The sequence below is a fragment of the Neltuma alba genome, unplaced genomic scaffold, assembly GCF_004799145.2.
Source record: "Neltuma alba isolate B1F8T4 unplaced genomic scaffold, ASM479914v2 tig00012529_pilon, whole genome shotgun sequence".
Classification (NCBI taxonomy): Eukaryota; Viridiplantae; Streptophyta; class Magnoliopsida; order Fabales; family Fabaceae; genus Neltuma; species Neltuma alba.
Window position 1 is genome coordinate 59,279 of NW_021636994.1, and position 15,862 is coordinate 75,140.

General features: G+C 36.7%; 2 protein-coding genes across 2 annotated transcripts; one reads left to right on the plus strand and one right to left on the minus strand.

Moving 5' to 3' along the window:
- The first annotated feature begins 1,854 nt into the window (after nt 1–1,854).
- LOC114728275 (L-cysteine desulfhydrase) lies at nt 1,855–5,027 on the plus strand. The gene is made up of 2 exons (XM_028915154.1): nt 1,855–3,382; nt 4,384–5,027. Exon 1 carries the CDS (start codon nt 2,012–2,014, stop codon nt 3,368–3,370), a length of 1,359 nt encoding a protein of 452 aa, XP_028770987.1. The 5' UTR covers nt 1,855–2,011; the 3' UTR covers nt 3,371–3,382; nt 4,384–5,027.
- Nucleotides 5,028–7,425: 2,398 nt separating this feature from the next.
- Nucleotides 7,426–12,747, minus strand: LOC114728277 (ABC transporter B family member 21). The gene is made up of 12 exons (XM_028915158.1): nt 12,405–12,747; nt 12,257–12,311; nt 11,991–12,166; nt 11,679–11,900; nt 11,319–11,557; nt 10,704–11,229; nt 10,322–10,595; nt 9,251–10,125; nt 8,894–9,160; nt 8,533–8,796; nt 8,150–8,443; nt 7,426–8,048 (listed from the first exon to the last, which is right to left on the minus strand). The coding sequence occupies exons 1-12, from the start codon at nt 12,687–12,689 to the stop codon at nt 7,692–7,694; spliced, it is 3,834 nt and encodes a 1,277-aa protein (XP_028770991.1). The 5' UTR covers nt 12,690–12,747; the 3' UTR covers nt 7,426–7,691.
- Nucleotides 12,748–15,862: the final 3,115 nt, after the last annotated feature.

Below are 15,862 nucleotides of genomic sequence, written 5' to 3' on the forward strand. Positions count from 1 at the left end.
AAATGGTAAAAAAATGTATCAAAAAAATAAATGGTGACAAATATTAAGAACCAGGATACTACACTATAAAAATTATTGATCTGAATAGTTCGTTTTCAGTTTTCTGGTTTGACACCCTACACCCACGGAAAAATACACGACTATCAATGTTTGAGGAAAATCGCGTCTTCACGCAGACAATGAAATGACGAGCTCACGAAATGGATAATGTGCGCTAAATACTATATTGAAGATTGATTGCCCTGTTAATCTTGTGCTTGGTTTTTCTGCGGATCCGTTTTACACGCTATCTATCTATCTATACATCAAAATGTTGTCTGTGAGGAGAAGAGACACCGTAGAAACCATTATTAAGTAATATTAAATATTTTTAAGAAAAAATAACAAAAAAGACTGCCAAATTAGAAAAATCATACGTAAGGACCGGTTTACAAAAATTGTTGTCAAAACAAATATAAGTTAAACTTTATTAAAGAGGCTTGGTTTTTTTATAAGATAACCTTGACTTTTGTCCAAGTATTTAATGAGTTTTTTCCAATTGTATCCTCATACATTCTCTTTTTTTTTATTCATTTATTACATCTTTTATTTATTTTTTTCATTAATAAAGATATGTTTGGAAAAACAAATATATGCCTTATATATTTATTGTCTTAAATTGGTTTTAACTAGTTTATTGAAAATCATAAATGAATAAAGTTTAATTTATATTCTGAACTGGAGGAAGTACTTTTGTTGTCAAAACACATACTAATGTTGTTATGGGTTCTTATTTGTAATTTTTCTATATCAGCAGGTTTTTTTTACCATTTTCCGTATGTTTAATTAAAAAGGTCTGCAATTGATCTCTTTTTTTTTTTTTTGTGCCATCGTACAATTGATCTGCATTATATGATTAATATAGGAGGTAAATTGGTTAATCTCATTTTAACAATTCACCCTGCACTGAATGGTTATCAATTAGACAACTATGTAACTATCTTAATCAAGAAATGTATTAAGATGAATTCCGTGCAAGGTGAGCACAGGCTGCTCTTCGGCTTCATGCATCTAAATCCGCATGATGAAATTGGACAGCTGATATTTAACTTTTTTTAATATACTGTTCAACAGACACAAAATAAAAATAAAAATAAAGGCTCTATTTGGTATAATTTTTAAAATCACTTATAGACACATTTTACATAAGTTAAGATAAAACTTTTATAACATACTTATCTCGTATATCATAAATCACGATTAAAAAACTATTTATAAGTTATTTTAAATAGTTCTAAAAGCAAATTCATACCAATAAGCAACGTTAGGTCAAAAAAATACCAAGTGAATCTAGGCGGTTCACCACTTGTCTTCCTACACAAAATTTTGGGTGGGGTGATGTAATGTTGCACTCACTTCGGACATAATCAAATGAGAATTTCAAAAAAATATTTTTAAATTTTAAAAATTTTTAATCAGTTTTATTTACTACACTTTATGAACAATTAACACTATTTAAAAAATAAATACTGATTTAGAATTTTAAAATTTTAGAGGTTTTTTTTTAACTTTTCCTAAAATCAAAACTTGATGCATTGGCACCTTCTCTTTTTACAATAGTAATAATTATAAAAACCTGTTACCATCTACAATTAACAGAAAAATACTTTAAAAGGGTAAATAAATATAAAAAAAATAAAATAAATCGGCATCTTATGTTTAAAGATTTGATTGTAGTTTTAACTCATCCCTGTATTTATTATTATTGAAAAGACAAACATGTGACATCACCGAAGCCATTGAGTTGCCGATGCACTGAATCTGGACCCACGGTGATCCACAGGGTCTAAGCTCTAAAACGATTGCCGTGTAACGACAGCATGAGGCTCGTCCAATCTTCGCCTGTTGCCGCCCCCAGCTCCCCCTATATCCGATAGCTTACTAGCTATTGCTAAAGCCCTAGAGTTTGGAGATTTTCCTCATTTGATGGCCACATTACCCAATAAACCCTAAGTTTCTAACGTTGTCGAGGATGGATGAGGACCATCGGAACGACGAGGGCAGTCCAGAAAACCACCGCACCCCTAAAAAACGAAGGCTGTCTGGGTTCATTTCCGAATCCGAAATCCGCGAGGAGTTTTCTCACCATCAGGCAGGTGTTGCCCGAATCAACAACGGCAGCTTCGGAAGCTGCCCTCGCTCCGTTCTCGCTGCTCAAAACAAGTGGCAACTCCGGTTCCTCCAGCAGCCGGACGATTTCTTCTACAACACGCTGCAGAAGGCAATTCTCGAGTCACGGACTTTAATAAAGGATTTAATACATGCTGACGACGTCAACGACGTCTCTCTCGTGGACAATGCGACCACCGCCGCTGCCATCATTCTCCAACGGATTGGTCGTCGGTTTGTTCAGGGTAAGTTTCAGAAGAACGACACTGTTATAATGTTTGACTCTGCTTTCCCAGCTGTCAAAAAATCCATCCAAGCCTACGTTATCCCAGCTGGTGGGTCATTAGTCGAAGTTCGGCTTCCATTTCCAGTTCATTCGAACGAAGAGATAATAACCGAGTTCAAGAAAGGGCTCGAAAGAGGTAAAGCTAACGGAGGAAGAGTTAGGTTGGCAATCCTCGACCATATCACTTCTATGCCGTCTATTGTCCTTCCTGTTCGTGAATTAATCAAAATTTGTAGAGAGCAAGGAGTAGACCAGGTTTTTGTCGATGGAGCTCACGCAATTGGAAGCTTGCATATTGATGTTAACGAAATTGGGGCTGACTTTTATGTCAGTAACTTGTATAAGTGGTTTTTTTCTCCGCCGTCTGTTGCTTTTTTACATTGTAAAAATTCTAGTGCTATTTTTGATTTGCACCACCCTGTGGTTTCGCATGAATATGGGAATGGACTACCGATTGAAAGTGCATGGGTTGGAGCACGGGACTACAGCCCGCAACTTGTGGTGCCATCGATATTAAATTTCGTGAATCGCTTTGAAGGTGGGATTGAGGGAATTATGAAGAGGAACCATGAGGAGGTCGTTAAAATGGGTAGCATGCTGGCTGAATCTTGGGCGACAAATCTTGGGTCACCTCCTGAAATGTGCGCGAGCATGATAATGGTGGGGTTACCCTCTAGACTAGGTGTCACGAGTGACGAGGATGCTTTGAGGCTAAGATCGTATTTGAGGGACTATCATGGTATCGAAGTTCCAATTTATTACCAGGCTCTGAGAAATGGTGAAAGCAACTCCAAGGATAAGGATGGCTATATAACTGGTTATGTCAGGATTTCTCATCAAGTTTATAACTCAGCTGAGGATTATCACAAGCTTAAGAGTGCAATTAATCATCTTCTTGATGATGGAAAAATTTGCAAAATGCTTCCTAAGGAGTAACGACTTAAAAGGGTATGATCTCTCCTCCTTTCATGTTTACCTAGGAAATACTTGTTTGAACTAAGGTCAGCACCAGCTGCAAATTTTATCAATGCACCCATGTTTGTTATTTTCAGTCCTTGAATTTTCTTTAGCGTGCATATATGAAATGAATTTGTTTTTTCCTAAGCGAACATTCATGCTCTCAATCAACCTAACATATTAAATATGTGGACAGCGAACATGTATAATGCACCGGTCTCAGATTTTGATATATTTGAGCACTTCAGCAAGGTTCTATAATTCCGTAGGGGTGATGTTTGGCTGCAGCAATCATTTTGCTCTGTCTCACTGTTAATTAACTCTCCTTCAAGTGTCATATTGTGTTTACAAGGAATTTTGTAGAATTTCTCAGAGCTGTTAAATCAAGAGGAAAAAACGTCTGCAATACTCTAAATGGATCATAATTAAACATATTATAGTTTTTGCGGTGAAAAATGAAAACGTTGTATACTTTTACTTTGCTTTTAGTATATTACTCTTCAGTGCAGATTTGGAGTTCTAGAGTGTATCTTTTGTTTTTATTTATTTACATACAGAAGATTTGACCCCCGCACCATTACCTAGTCCCTCCCGCACCACCTAAGCTAGCCTTAAGGGATTTGAAACAAATGTTTCTAGGAATTATAAAGTCAAAGAGGGAGAGGGCGATGATGGTGAATGTATGTCTATGGTTGTTATATTATTAACATTGAAAAAAAAAAAATAGTGTTAGCCGAGTTAATGAGCAGAACATGATACTAATAGCTTAGGCATATGTTTAGATGAAGAACAAATTAAATTAATTATGTCCAAAAGTAGGCATTGTATATCCATTCACACCCTAGATTGAGCATTTTATCTGAACCGGGGCATTGGAGCCTTCAGCAAAGTCGTTCTTGAGTGAGCTTTATTATTAGCAAAATACTTGTATCAATTTTATTTCCTGATTTGGAAGTCTTTCATGTTGACTTTCCACTATTATATCTTGGCAGGTAAATTCGTTAGATTCTTTATTAAATGGCCTCTAAGTAGATTATGTATACGGCTTCGCAAAGTTGCTGAAAAATAAAACTACTCTACAAGACGCTTCAGGAGAGCTCATGGGTGTTTAGACATTGAGATAGAACTCTGATGTTTTTGAGGGATTGTTTTCTCCTGGTTACTGGCATGGCAGGCATATAAATAACTGAGTTTCTTACTTCTAATTCACTTCAAGTGAGTTTCCATTTCGTTTATTTGCCCCCTCCCTGTGAGTCCTTGGCAATGGCGTCTTGAGAACCTTTTTGGCGAAGGATGTTTTGATGCTAGTTAAGCTGCCGAAGGCCAAATCCGGATATAACTTCTTTGTGATAGGAGTCTGGATATTTTTATCATCTAACCATCCTGTAGAATTCGGTAATTTGTGTTGCAAATAGCTGAGGATATTGAAGATGAGATTATCCTTCTCGGAGTGGTAGTGTATCAATCATTTTTTATAATTTGTGCCATCTTCTCGACGCTCGGGAAGCATCAGTACATTAGTAAAAGGTTAGATACTTTTCCACATGCGGATCCTTTCATGTTGAAAATTTAGTGTTCAAGGTAGTGTGCTTTGCTCTTGGGAAGTTCGAATCGGATTGTTGAATTTTTCCCTGTCCATATTTCTTCAGTTCAAGCTCGCAGGTGTTTTTGTCCTGCTCCTTTTTTTATTTTATTTAAAAAGATAGGCATTAATAACTTGGTATTGCATACGAGATTAAACTTATGAATTACAGTAACACTTTTATACCACTCGACTACAAAATCATTGGTGACTTTCTTCTTTATTGCATGCACATAGGATAGCTGATTCTCTAACTGACTCCTTTCAAACACCAAATTTATCATTGCTAAACTGTCATTCCTCATTTGTGGTGTTTTTCCTTTCCTCTTTATTCTTTTCGTTTTTCAATCAATGCCTTTCTTAGATAATTATATTTGATAAAATGTTAAAATCTATACAAAACCAAATTCTCTTTCATTGTTTCTCCAGCAACCTACAAGTAGTGTCAACGGCTCATAAGCTCATGAAGTATGAAGAATGATTAAGAGTCATGACAATTAATATTTGAATAAATTTTTTACTTTTTCATGGAGTGTAATCTTTATAGGGCCTTCCAATCAGCGCTTTGTATCCTGAAAAATGTTTTTCCTATCTTGAAAAATTATGCAATGAACAATTTTTTCCAAAAAAAATTTATACGTTTTACTGAAAATTAGGAATAAATTAAGGTTCATACGTTTTCATGTTTTATTAATGGGATAATTTAGTTTTTTCATATCCAAACATAATTCTTCATAGAAAGTAAAATCCATGATCCCTTAAAATGCTTAATTCAAAAACCAGTTCTCTTTATCGTTTCACCTTTTTGTTGCAAACCGTCACGGATGACGTCCTCATGTGATTTGCTCTTGGTATTATCCTTCCCACGAAGATCACAATAATATGCACACTGTCGAAAATATTATTGATATTTCTTTCCCCAAAAGATGATATTAATGTCACAGACAAATTCGATCTATTAAGGGAGTGTTTGGATAGAAACCAAACCATGGTTTCAGAAGTGCTTTTACGGATTACGAAGTAAATATGTGGAGGAGGTTACCTCGTTTTGCGGAAAAGTACTTCTGAAACCATGGTTTTGGAGCACCCAAACAGGCCCTAATTTTGATTAGCCAACTTCATAATTTAGTCCCACGTGGAACATTGACAACAAGGGATGGAGAGCCTGTTCTCTCAATCAAAACTAAACAGGCCGTTGGTTTGTTATTTTTTGGACGAAATTTTCCTTTCAAGTAATATTAAGGGTCAAATAAAATAATAAAAGTAACTATCAGGATTGAATCTAATAGAAAGAAACTAATCCTTACAACCTAACAAAGTAAGGTTCAAATTCCCGTTAAGAGAGATGTTAATATTTAGTGTCTAACAGTGTATCAAATATGATTACTTTCAATAAAAAGATAGTTGTGTATAAAAAATAATAATAAAAGTCAGTTCTGAACTTTTAATCCTTTGCATATCCGCAAGAGACTATTAAATAAAAGAATTCAGTTAAAAGCCGTTAATCTTATAAAAGGGGTTTAAATTTAAATGTTACCCCAAAATAACTACTTCTCTGATCTTTAATATAGGATCTAATTATTGAATTGATTTTGGTCCTAAATATAAAATCCATTTCTCATATCTATTAATTTTGTCTAAATTACCCTTATGGATACTCCCACAACTATAATCAAGTAAAAGACGAAAAGAGGATATCAAGAAAGATGATTATGGTGTTTGAGAAAAAACATATCATATATCTCATAATTAACTAACTTACCTAATTTTTTTAATTTAATTAAATTAGTTAAATAGATATTATATTAAGGACAGGAGGAGTTTGATGGTTAAATTAATACTTTTTTTAATCCTCATTCAAGACAAACATTTTGATATTAAAAAAAAAAAGCTGAAACATATTATTAGTCTTTTTAACTTTACACAAAATTTTATTTTAATCCTTTAACTATAAAAAGTAAACTTTTAATCCTCTAATTCTTAAACTATTAACAAAAAATGATGATATTGAACTATTGAATGTTGATAAAATATTATTAAATCCTAATATATTAAGTTTAATTTTTAAAACAACTATAATTGTTACAAAAAAATCATTATTTAAGACTAACAATTTTAAGATTAACCGACTAAAAATATACTTTTAAAAATTAAAGGATCAAATTAAAACATTACATAAGTGTATATTTTAGTCAAAAAGATATTATTAGTCTACAGTTTCATACCATACTTAGAAAAAGAAGAGATACTCTCGGAATCCCTCTTTCTCTTTCTCTCTGTTTTTTTTTAAGAATCTTATCTCTATTGCTGGATCAAATAATAAATGGTTTAGATTGTATACTTTATAAAAATATTATCACAATATTATATAAATATGAGAGAGAAAATAACATCTACTTTTTAAAATACTAACTCTAAACGTTTTGAGATTCTGATAAGAAAATGAAAAAAAAAAAAAAAGATTCTTAGAACACTTTATAATAAAAATCAAGTAAATATTTAACAAGGACTCTTACAAAAAACAATTGGAGGAACTACACGCTTAGTCCTCCATTGGGACTGAATAATACATTTCAAGAGAAATAAAAAGCATCGAATCCAATAGCTACGAAATTGGCCTTCGATAATATTTAGTAAATTGAGGGGTTAAAAAAGTCCAGAGTGAACTGGATCGGGGAAAAAAGAAAAGAAGAAGAAGAAGTAACGGGCAAAAGAAACTCATGATGTGGAAGCGCTCGCATGAAGCTGCACTAAAGAAGCATAAAATCCGTCCTTGATGTTAATCAGGGTCTCATGCCTCCCTTTCTCAACTATGACTCCATTTTTAACCACTGCAATAACGTCTGCATTTTTTATTGTCGATAAACGATGGGCCACAACCACGGTGGTTCTATTCACCATTACTCTATCCAATGCGTCTTGAACTACCCTCTCTGACTCTGCGTCCAATGCACTTGTTGCTTCATCTAATAACAAAATCTTGGGACTTTTAATTATAGCACGTGCGATTGCTACCCTTTGCTTTTGCCCACCTGATAATTGAATTCCCCTTTCTCCCACTACTGTATCATATCCCTGTCATTGAAATTCAAAAAAGGAAAAAAAAAAAAATCAGTGTCGAAGTAAAGTACAGTGGCCTCATGGGAAGAGAAAAATAAGTAAGTGTTTGTTTTTACTTGTTGTAGGCCGCTAATGAACTTATGAGCATTGGCTAGTTCGGCGGCAGCTATGATTTCTCCTTCAGTTGCATTGCCTCCCTTTCCGTAGGCAATATTGGCACGGATGGTGTCATTGAACAATATTGGCTCTTGACTCACAAGACCCATTTGTTGCCTTAACCATTTGAGTTGCAACTTTTGAATCTCTACTCCGTCGAGTGTAATTGAGCCTGAATCAGGATCGTAAAATCTTTGTAATAATGAAATCACCGTCGATTTTCCACTTCCACTTTCACCTACAAGCGCTACGGTCTGCCAAGAGCAAGTTTAATTGGGATACGTGTCATTTCGTTTCATATGGCTGTTGAAAAAGAAATGGGCTTGAGATAGACAAACTGTACCTTTCCAGAGTGTATGGCCAAGTTAAGGTCTCGGAAAATCTGTATATCTGGCCTCGATGGATACTTGAAGCTAATATGACGAAGCTCGATTTCTCCCTTGACGCTATCCAATGTGGCTCCTGACTCGTCGCTCGGATCTATCATCGATTTCCTGTCCATCATTCCAAATATAGAAGCGGCAGCTGACTTGGCTTTGCCAGAATCAGGCGCAAAAGAGCTTGATTGGGAAACTGCTATAGCTGCCATAGTTAAGGCGAAGAAAACCTGCAAACCACGAAAATATTCATGTCTTCAATTTGCGAAAAAGAATGAGTTCGAACACCTAATTTGAAAAAAAATGCACGGAAGAAGTCCTTCATACCCGAAAAACATCTGAGAATGTCGCTTTGCCGTCCTCCACGAGTTTAGCTCCCGCATAAAAGCTGGTTGCATAGACGGCGAAGAGAAGGAAAAACGATACCCCAAATCCTGTTCCGCTGATCAAGCCCTGATGGATCCCTGATTTCATAGGCCCTTCACATTTCTTTCTGTATAGTTCCATCACCTTTTCTTCAGCACAAAAAGAAGCTACTGTTCTTATACTTCCAACAGCATCGGTAGCAACTTGACTTGCTTCCTCGTACATCATCTGTATTCATTTGCATCTAATAAGAAATCAAGAGAAAAATTCTAATATGGCTTACGTGTAGGTAAGTGGGGGGGAAATAAAATATCTCACCTTTGCATCTGCACTGAACCCTTTCATGAATTTCACTTGAACATATCCGTTTACTCCAATCAAGGGAAGCAGTACAAGAATAATAAAAGCTAACTGCCAGCTTGCAATGAAAGCAATTATCAAACCCGCCAGTATTGATGCGAGATTCTCAACCAGTTGTCCCAGAGCATCCCCGACAAGTGCTCGCACAGTTGCTGCGTCTCCTGAGAGCCTTGCTCCAATTACACCACTTGAATGCTCAGGATCATCAAACCAGCCTATCTCCATGTTTACTACCTTCTCAAAGCACATCTGCCTGATGCGTTGGATTAACTTGCATCCCGCAACGCCAAAGAGGTATCCTCGAGCAGGAAGTGCCAACAAAGATGCAATACCAAGTACCACAAACATTAATGCCCAGAATCTGGAATCCTTTTTCATTTCATCAGCTGGCTCGTAGAACGATTTGATTGCACTGGAAATCAAAATGCCAAATATAGGAAGTACGGCGCCATTCACAATGGCAGCTAAAGATCCAAGCAGAAGCACTGGTATCTCTGGCTTGTTGAGGTAAGCAAGGCGGCGGAGTGGAACCTTTGGTGATTGTTCTTTGGTTTCTGGATTTTCAAGTTCGGCTTCAGGATCAGTGGCGTTGACCGCAGTAGGCAAGCCAAAGGCAACTGAAAATGAGTGGCGGCTGCTATTTCCAGCTGATGATCCTCGACTTATGGATCTTCCTAATGACCTTATCTGACTAGAATGCCTTAAGGACTCTGAGGAAAGTTCATGCCTGTTTTCATGATCTACACCATCTCCTGACTCCTTATTTACTTCTTGTAGGCGTATAAGTTGAGAGTATGCTCCTTCAGGATCCTTGAGCAATTCTGTGTGTGTTCCTGATTAATAGGCACATAAAGGTTATTGCAAGAACTACAGACAAAACTGTGATGATCAACGCAAGAAGTGTCCTTTTCTCTCCCTCCCCACTTTTAAGAAAAGAGTAACATTATTGTGATATATTTATAATCATTCAAAGACCCTTTTTTTTTTTTTGGAAAAAAAAGTATAGTAGTGGCTAGGCTTGTATGGCACCTTTCTCGACCATCTTCCCTCTGTGAATCACAGCAATCATGTCGGCATTTTTCACTGTGCTTAAGCGGTGTGCCACAACAACGGTAGTTCTGTTTACCATGATCCTGTCAAGGGCCTCTTGCACAATCCTTTCAGACTCTGCATCAAGTGCACTCGTAGCTTCATCTAGAAGTAGGATTTTTGGATTTTTGAGGATTGCTCTTGCAATGGCAATGCGCTGCTTCTGTCCCCCGGACAACTGAGTTCCATGATCACCGACCATAGTGTCCAATCCCTAGATGCAAGCAGTAAAAGATAAGGTTAAATATATAACAAGTTTGAAGACTTTGAATACACGATTAATTGTTCAAATTGTGGTAATAAAGTAGCCAGAAGATAGTACTTGTGGTAATTTATCAATGAATTTAGCTGCATTTGCAAGTTCAGCTGCAGCTTTTATCTCTTCAGTTGTTGCTCCCTCCTTTCCATAAGCGATGTTATCCTTTATGCTAGATGCAAAAAGGACAGGCTCTTGACTGACAAGTCCAATTTTCCCTCTAATCCATCTGAGTTGGAATTCTTTCAAGTTAATGCCATCTATGAGAACTTCACCGTCCCGCGGATCATAAAATCTTTCTATTAAACTGATGACAGTGGACTTTCCACTTCCGCTTTGTCCAACCAAAGCTGCAGTAGTTCCACTTTGTATTTTAAGAGAGAAGCCATCAAAAATCAGCTCCCCAGGTCTAGCTGGGTAGCTGAAATAAACTTCCTTCAACTCTATTTCCCCTTGAATATCTTCTAATATTTTCCCTTTTTCATCATAAGAATCTATCTCCGGTTTTCTCTCAATGGTCCTGAACATTTTAAACGCTGCAGCTTGGCCTGCCGCAAAAGCACTCAGACATGGGGCTGCTTGACCAAGATTCCTAATAAAAATAACATCCATTTGGAGGAGTAAGAAAAACCAACTCAACTTAAGAGCAAAATAATAGATGATAAAGTCCTAATATCTTACATGGAAGCAGTTAAGACGGCAAAGATCACAGTAATCACTGTACCCCCGTTGTATCCTTTATCCACTATCAACTTTGCACCATACCATATGGCCAAAGCATAGCCACAGAAAATCACGAACATAACTGCCCCAATCCCCGCTCCTGCGACCAAACCTTCCTGAACTCCTGCTCTGTATGCATCCACAAGAAACCTGCTGTAACCAGATACTGCATGTTTCTCTCCCGTGAAGGATGCCACCTGAAAGGAAATATTGAATGTTATATCATCGTCATTTATAGGCAAAGCAGCAACAATTAAGCACATTAAAAGTTGAATTTCTTAGCCATCTGTTCAGTTCTAACTTTTATGAACAGCATACCGTTCTAATTGCGCCAATTGTCTGTTCAACGACGTTTGCAGCTTTTCCATACGCGGTTTGGCCCTGCGATGCCATCCTCCCTATAATCAAGGCCATAGCCGCACCAGACACGACAAGAGGTGGAAGAGTGGATAACATGACAAGACTGAGAAGCCACCCTTTCACAAATGCTACTACAAAACCGCTAATGAATGTTGACATTAGCTGCAGAAATTTTCCAACCTGGGCAAACGAGTGAGCAAGGCTTCAGTAAGTGGGTTGGACAGTATCTGTGGGAACAATAAATCTTGGATGTTACTATTGATATGATACCTTTTCACCCATGGCGTCTTGTATAAGAACAGTGTCGCCTGACATTCTACCGATCACCTCTCCGGTGTTTGTTTCCATATCAAAGAAAGCCACATCTTGTCTTAAAATTGTTTTCAAATACAAACCCCTTATTCTCGCGGCCTGCCTCTCCCCTGTGACCATCCAGCAAGCCACCTCTGAAAATTTAGGAACAATTCTCAAGTTTAGTGTATTTTATTTGTGCGTTCAAATAAGTTGAATCAGTTTCGATGGTAGGCTGTTCTTACGGAGAAAAGCTGCCACTCCACTTCCCACAGCCAAGTACACAAACTTCAGAGAAACCTGCAATTTCATGATAGAAGACCGATCAGAGAGGATCAGATTGATGGAGATTAGCCCCGTAATTCAGACGTACAGTGTTGCCGCTAGTTGTACCTTGGAAATTCTATCGACCATGTCAGCGCTGTCCTGGTTATTTCCGAAGGAGTCAATCATCTCGCCGAACAGCAACGTCATGAGAGGCAAAGCCGCACCATTTCCAATGGCCCCAATGGTGCCAGCAACCATCAACAACATATCTGTAGAGTCGGCAAATGTGAACAACTTTTGAAACGGAACTGTCTCGGCCTTTTCGGTTTGACTCCTATTTTCTCCGTTGGTGCTCGTTCCTGCTTCATTCTTTGATGTGCTTGCTTCGTCTTGGCCATTTTCGGTCCCCATATCAGATTGCTGCCTTCTACCGTGGATCTAAAGAAAAAATTTTGATTCACAAAATAAGACAGCTTAAAATTAACAGGTAACAAATCAGGTCTCACCGAAGTAGAACTAACAGCCTAGTTTTAAGTCTTGGGAAGAATCAAAGGGAGCTAGAACTTGCGTTTGAGCGGATCAAGTTTCAAGAAGCAGCTAATAGTATATTTATAGATTCAGCGGGTCTGCATCCAATTTGAAACAACGGAACAATTAATGTGGACTTTCCGGGAAGTTCCTCATGACTGAATTCGTTCACGATAATTATGTGAAGCGAAGAACAAAGATTTTTCGTGAGGGGCTCTCGGTATTATCCCACAGGGTTGGAAAACAGAGAAAGAATATTTATAGAAAAATAAACAAAACAGTTCTGACCCCTAAAGTCGCCATTTCGCAGGGAATCAATGGAAGAAAACAAGGACGCTAACTAGTAATCGTTTGCTCACCTAACACCACGTCAGGGAATGAGAAGAAATATGTTATCATTGGTTCATTATGAAGGTGATAAATAATTGCAAGTAAGAAGAATGCTGCCCAAGAAACTCCAAAGTTCAAAAGAGACGAAGATGAAATGATTTTGTTTTACGCATTTTAAAGCCGGCAGTTGATAGAACCCGACAAAAGTTAAGGATAACTACCATAAAATTATAACTGAACATGAACAAGCCTGTGTGCTGGAACCCAGAACAGAAAAGATGCGAAGAGAGAAACAGAGAGACGAGGAGCTATTTGAAAATAGTAACCTGAAAGGTGAAGCAACCGGCTTTCTGGGAACTCAGTTCTCTCGTTTGTTCAACCAAGTATGGCTCGTACTGCGTGCTGGTGATTCGGTAAGATTTGTTCCTGCGAATTTTATAAACGATTTGTCGCCTATAATTACTTGTAGGGCAAGCTTGTTGTCTCTTCGAGTTTGACTGCTAGTATTTTAATTTTGAGTAATTAATATAAAAAATAAGGGCCGTGATGCTAACATTATGCTCCGCAGAGCAGATTCCCTTTGGTTCTAGCAGCCCCATTTATTACTGTTCCGATTCTAGATATAAGACTTATATTTACTAGTTATAAGAGTTTTATATTTAGAACCGAAAGAGTATTTACATGACAATCAAACCAGCTCCTCTATTAATATGCTACTTTTATTTTTAATATAGGACCTAATTGTTGAGTTGATTTTAATTCTAAATATAAGACATATTTATCATAAATTTTGGTTTTAAATATAAGATATATTTATCATATTTATCGATTTTTTTCTAAATTATTCCTATAAATACTTCCTCAACCATGATCAAGAAGAATATTAAGGAAGATAATTATGGTACTTTAGAAAAATATGTCGTATTTCTTATAATTAACTAACTTACCTAATCTAATTAAATTAGTTAAACAGGTTTTATATTAAAAATAAGAGAAGTATATTTTTTTTAATAAAAACAGATTATAATTGGTAGCTTCGCTATGAGACATGGGAAAAGGCCCTTCGAGGCGGGATCGTTCTCGTCCCAGGGTACCTGCCGTTATTCTCTGTCAATACAAAGTTACAAACAAGGGGAGAAAAGAAAACGAAAGAAAAGTGCTGCCCACCTTTTATCACTTTAATGGAATTGAAAATTAAAAATTGTCGCTATTCTTATCAGGATGTGTATGTGTTTTGGCTTTTGTTTGCTCTCCAAGCTTTATTATAGGAACGACATGCTGGCCATCTTAGTTCTTCGACTTAGTTCACGGAGAGATAATAACCCTAACCCTAATAAACTTGTCAACTTGATAATCCGTGGTCCCTCACTCGTGTGAACGCTTCACGCTTGCCAAGATTAATGTAATCCAGCTTACGACGGGAGAGCAAGTCACGTGTTTGAATGGCTAACCTCAATTTCAACCTCTTTAATGAAGTTTCGCTTTTCATACAAAAACGATGATATGATAACCCTTTATTCTAGAAACTGAAAGTAGGGGTAGATCTCTGTCAACAGCAATTAAACCTCGCCTCTTATCTCCTTCTTTGAGCTTTGAATTGTTTATTGAATTTCTTTACCCGCCCACTATTAATTCATATATCATACTCCCTTCATTTTAATTACTGTTTCTTCTGTTTTTATTTGCTTATCATTATGTCGCATTTTCATTTTCTTAATTTATTTAAGACACAATTATTACTTGTTTTTAATGGGCATTAAATAGAGGTGTGGTTGGTATTTAAATAACGTGAAGTTAAATGGACAGCAAAATTCCAACCAAAATTTTTTTGTTTTCTCTCTAATTTATGTGTTTTTTTTTTTTGCCATAAAGACACGTAAACAAAGATAAATGTAGTACTCCCTCTGTATAGGATAACATTTTGGAGGGCAGGGTGATCTAGTATACTCCACAAGACAGTTTACAAAATGGCAGGAGTAACTGAAATTTTATTGAAAATATCCTTAACGATCTAATCTATTATGAGACCATGGATCTGCTCCATTTTGGACCTTGGGCGGCATTAGTTCTCTGTGTTTTTGCCATTCTAAATTTCAAATTCAAAACTTCCTCCACTTTACTTTACTTTCATTTGCGCAGCTTCTTTCCTGAAAAAAAAAAAACTGCAGTGCTCCTTTTTTTAAAAAAAAAATGATGCTGTTTTTATTTTACAATGCCTTTTTCGCGTGGAAGTCAGATTTGGATAATTGAACTGATTTGGATCGTTGCCGGGCACCAACTACTCTTTGATACCTTCCGCGAAAGGACGTACAAACAGAGAAAAGAACCGTACCTTAACCTTCCACGTTGCCCAGCTATCTCGTTTAATAATCAAATCTAGTGTGAAAAGCAACCCAAATGAGTAATGAGTTATGTCCAGGTGGGGAGAACCGTATTCGATTCCATGCGTTTGACTCCTGCAGCTGACCCATATCAATGGGAACTTTCCTTTTTAGGTGGGATATTAATATTGATATTATGATAAAAGGCCTTCTTCCCCAAGCACTGCGAACTCCTCCGAGTTTACTTGATAATCACGCATTCCTTCGCTGTTCATCGCGCATGTTCGAAGTTAGAGTGTTGATTTTATTTAGAAATATCCGTCACTCTGACATTATGCCGAGTGTTAATTATTACTCATCTAATTTTTAATATATGACTTAATTGTTGAATTAATTTTGATCATA